The sequence below is a fragment of the Camellia sinensis genome, chromosome 4 (genome assembly GCF_055761805.1).
Source record: "Camellia sinensis isolate YWXY chromosome 4, ASM5576180v1, whole genome shotgun sequence".
In the NCBI taxonomy this organism is placed as follows: domain Eukaryota; kingdom Viridiplantae; phylum Streptophyta; class Magnoliopsida; order Ericales; family Theaceae; genus Camellia; species Camellia sinensis.
The window spans coordinates 210145894-210150411 of record NC_138964.1 but is presented as its reverse complement, the minus strand read 5'-3'; the positions used below and the strand labels follow the sequence as shown (position 1 = coordinate 210150411).

Below are 4518 nucleotides of genomic sequence, written 5' to 3'. Positions count from 1 at the left end.
GTGGCGAGTGTGTGGTGGTAGTGGTGGTGGCGGGTAGTGGGTGATGGTGGCAGGTGGGTGGTGGTGACGGGTGGGTGGCAGGTGGGTGGTGGGTGGTGGTGGTGGTGGTGGTGGTGGTAGTGGCAGGTGGGTGGTGGTGGCGAGTGGGTGAAAGGTGACGGGTGGTGGATGGTGGTGGCAGGTGGGTGGTGAGTGGTGGTGGGGGGCGGATGGATGGTAGTGGCGGGTAGCGGGTGGGTATGAGGTGGGTGGTGGGTGGTAGGTGGTTGTGGCGAGTGGGTGGCAGGTGGTGGTGGCGAGTGGGTGGCAGGTAGGTGGTGGTGGTGGTGGCGGGGGTAGGTGGTGGTGGCGAGTGGGTGACAGTTGGGTTGTGAGTGCTGGTGGCAAGTGGTGGTAACAGAAGACGGTGGTGGAAAATGGTGGTGGGTGGTGAGTGCTGGTGGCAAGTGGTGGTGGGGGTTGGATGGTGGTGGCGGAAGACGGTGGTGGAAAATGGTGGCAGGTGGTAGCTAGTGTTGGGTGGTAAAAAAAAAAAAAATTGAAAACTCAAAACGTAAACTCAAAATCATTTTTTAAGTTTAGATTTTTTTGCCAAATTTATAAACTGAGACCACTGATTTATAAATAAAAAATTTACCAAACAAATTTTTATTTGAGTTTTTAAAATTTTTGTAAATATAAACTGAAAACTGAAAACGTAAGTGTTACCAAACGACACCTTAATATTAAAATTTATAATTATCTTTACTTATTTTAGTATTTATTTATCATTTACATTAGTTTTGATTCTTTTAACTTTATTAAAAAAGATATCAATATATTTTTTTAAAATTTCAAAGAGAAATTAATATAATTTACTTATTTACCTATAATATTGTGGGAAAATTATTTTCCAAGGTACTTTCAAAAAAAAAGTATTGAAAATTTTATAATTTTAATTATTAATATTAATAATTTTTTTATTAATACGTAATTATTTTTAAATAGATACATTGATATATAATTTTTCTTAATAGTATTATGTTTTGAGAGTAACTAATAATTTATTTTTGAATAAATTATAAATACATTTTAAAATTTAATTAAAATATAAATCAACTTTTATTATTTTAAAAATTACATTTAAAAATTTTTTAATTTCATAATAAAATCGTGAACTCATCAATTTACTTTTAATTTTTTAATAGACAAAAGCATATGGTCCGTCCCCACGAGAACATCCCCGGACCCACTCTCAACACTCCCACAGCCAACCACAAGAGATAATGTGGCAACTTTTTTCACCAGTAAAATCCTGCCACGTGTGGATCCCTTGGATTCTCTTCCACTTGTAATTTGCCTACAGTTACCTCCTCTCCCTCACCATTCTCTTCACTCACTCTTTAATCCCACAAGACCCAAAAAAAAAGAAAAAAACCAATAGAGAGTAGAGAGAGAAAATGTTGAACTTGAAGGAAGAGAGTAGCAGTATTGGAAAAACCAATTGGGCGCGTGTATGCGACACATGCCAGTCGGCCGGCTGCACGGTATACTGCCGTACAGACTCGGCCTACCTTTGTGCCGCATGTGACGCCCGGATCCACGCGGCCAACCGCCACGAGCGTGTGTGGGTGTGCGAGGCGTGCGAGCGAGCTCCGGCGGCTTTCGTGTGCAAAGCTGACGCGGCATCGCTCTGCACCGCCTGCGACGCAGACATCCACGCTGCCAACCCGCTCGCGCGCCGCCACCACCGCATCCCAATTCTCCCCCTACCCGTCTCCCTTTACGGCAACGCGGAGCCTCAGGCCACCGCCACGGCAGATCCGGATGATGGGTTTTTGGCCCCGGAGGCCGACCGAACAATCGACGAAGAAGACGATGACAATGACGACGAGGCTGCTTCATGGCTTTTAGTCAATCCTGGGAAGAGCAACAACAACAACAACAATAGTCAGAACAACATCAATGGGTTCTTGTTTGGTGGGGAAGTTGTTGATGAGTACTTGGACCTTGCTGAGTACAATACATGTCAAGAGAATCAATTTGCAGATCATTATAATGTTGCTCAGAAGAGCTATGGAGGTGATAGTGTTGTGCCAGTTCAGTGTGGAGAGGGAAAGGGTTTGGTTCTTCAGCAGCAGCTGCAGCAGCAGCAGCAAACCCATAACTATCAGTTGGAGATGATGGAGTTTGAGACCTCAAAGAGTGGGTATGGTTACCCTGCTTCAGTCAGTCACAGTGTAAGTTTTTCATGATAAAAACTACTTCAGTTTATATATGCTGTTTTTCCTAGTCATTTTTATGGGCTTTTGTTGGATTTGTGGTGGTCGGTAGGAGCTTCTGGCCAAGGATCTTCTGTCTTTAACTTTTTCTGTTTTCTGTCCCAAAACATTCACCATCAAATTATGTTAGAATCTCGAGATATGAAATCTCGATACAGAATTTACCAACTATTAGTGCTTTGAGATAGAAGAATCGAAGAATTTGAGACACACAATCTAGTGCAACAGCTTCCTATGACATTCGAATGGGAATACTTTACAACTATTTTCCAAATTAGAATTATTTTATAATTTAATTCAAGATTTTGCTATAATTTTGTGTTGAAGTTCACCCATCCCTTCTCTCCTATCTATTTATCTTAAATTCCTTGTCTATCAGACGCAATTAGGTCAAAGAAACTCAAAACAATCCGTACTCGTTATTCTTATGTACCTCAGTTAGGCATTTTTCTTGATATTTATTTGCTCTGCTTGGGCCATATGCTTCTTACCATCTATTTTACCCTGCTCCTAACACATGGGATGTGAGAATCGTCTTCTCATATTTAATCTTCCCTTTTATGGTCTCTTTTTTCCACTTTTACTGGGAACTTCTAATCTCTGAATGATGTTGTGATGTCATTTTTTTAAATTAAAGAGCCATATTAATGGGTATTTTATTTCGAAATAAATGGTCTCATTATTACCACATCATTATGTCAAATTATATTTTCTGTCTGTATAACATTACTCTTACAAATTGTCTATTTTCTCTTCTTTGCTTCCTCTTTTATTCAATTCTGCAATTTGGAATATAACCAATGATGTATGTATTCTTTGATTGTGAAATCAGGTCTCTGTTTCATCAATGGATGTTGGTGTTGTCCCAGAATCCACCATGAGTGATGTCTCAATCTCTCACCCAAGGCCTCCCAAGGGCACAATTGACCTTTTCTCCAGCCCTCCTCTTCATATGCCTCCTCAACTCACTCCAATGGACAGGGAGGCTAGAGTTTTAAGGTATAGGGAGAAGAAGAAGACGAGAAAGTTCGAGAAGACAATTAGGTACGCCTCAAGAAAGGCCTATGCAGAAACCAGGCCTCGGATCAAAGGCCGGTTTGCAAAGAGAACAGATGCAGAGGTAGAAGTTGACCAGATGTTCTCCACATCACTAATGGCAGCTGAAGGAGGATATGGAATCGTTCCATCGTTCTAAATCCCCCCCAAAAAAAGGGAAAGAAAGAGATTGTACTAGCTATTACTAAAGCTGCTGCCAGCGCCACTCTGTATCTCTTGATCTAATTTGTTTTTCAAATAATGGGAAAGATATATGCTTAGTAATTTTGTAAATTTTGTTCTTCTTGTTTCTATGGTTTTGATAAATGTATGTATATTTTTACCTTTTTTTCAACTTTTTTTTTGGTGACAAAATGATAAAACAAAGGAAATCACAAAACTGACAGAGTCTACTCCCAGTGAAGGTCTTTTTTTTTTTTTTTTTTTTTTCTTTTGTGGAAAAAGGATTCAATATGATCTACTTTTTTGGAGGAGAAAGCAAAAAGTCCAGCCGCATGGAAAGGAATGATAAAGGATCTACAATGACAAAAAATAAACAGCCCCGTTACAGAGCCTGAAAGGGTTTCGAGTCAAATTTGGCTCGAATTTGAGAAGGAAGGAGGAGGAAGAAGAAGAAGAAGAAGAGAAGGAGAAAGAAGAAGAAGAAGGAGAAGCAGAATTGGAGGGGCCATCAAAATTGGGCTGGAGGCGGGCGGAGGCGGGGCTGCGATGCAACAATCGGCCGACGAGCTGCAACGAGCGACGAGCTGCGACGACAAGCTCTCGCCTCTCGCCTCTGTTTCGTTCTCTCACCTCTGCTTCTCCTGTGTTCAAAATGAAGAAGAAGAAGAAAAGAAAGAAGAGGAAGAAAAAGAAAAAAAAAAAAATTGAAACCCAAAACGACGTCGTTTTGGGTTTCGATCCGAATTCGAGCCACTGGTTTCGGGCCCTCAAACATTTTTCAAAAACAAAATAAAATAAATGAAAACTCGCATAGATCGCTCAAAAACTCTGCAACTTGTTCCTCCATTGGGAATGCTATTTGAGCTAAATTTAGCATTCAGCTTTATACTGTGGTCCTTCCTAAGCTTTGCTCTTTCCAAATGAAACAGCCAATTCAGCAATGCCAGTGGACTAGTCCTAATGCTTCTCCTTCCTTTTTTTTTTCTTTTTTTTCTTTTCCACTAAGAATTTTGCAGGAGATTCTTATTGTAGTATGATC

At 40.6% G+C, this 4518-nt stretch overlaps 1 protein-coding gene across 1 annotated transcript; it reads left to right on the top strand.

The window, feature by feature from the left end:
- The first annotated feature begins 524 nt into the window (after window positions 1–524).
- COL2 (CONSTANS-like 2) lies at window positions 525–3590 on the top strand. Its single transcript, XM_028257140.2, has 2 exons — window positions 525–2219; window positions 3094–3590. Exons 1-2 carry the CDS (start codon window positions 1440–1442, stop codon window positions 3454–3456), a joined length of 1143 nt encoding a protein of 380 aa, XP_028112941.2. The 5' UTR covers window positions 525–1439; the 3' UTR covers window positions 3457–3590.
- The last annotated feature ends 928 nt before the right edge of the window (window positions 3591–4518 follow it).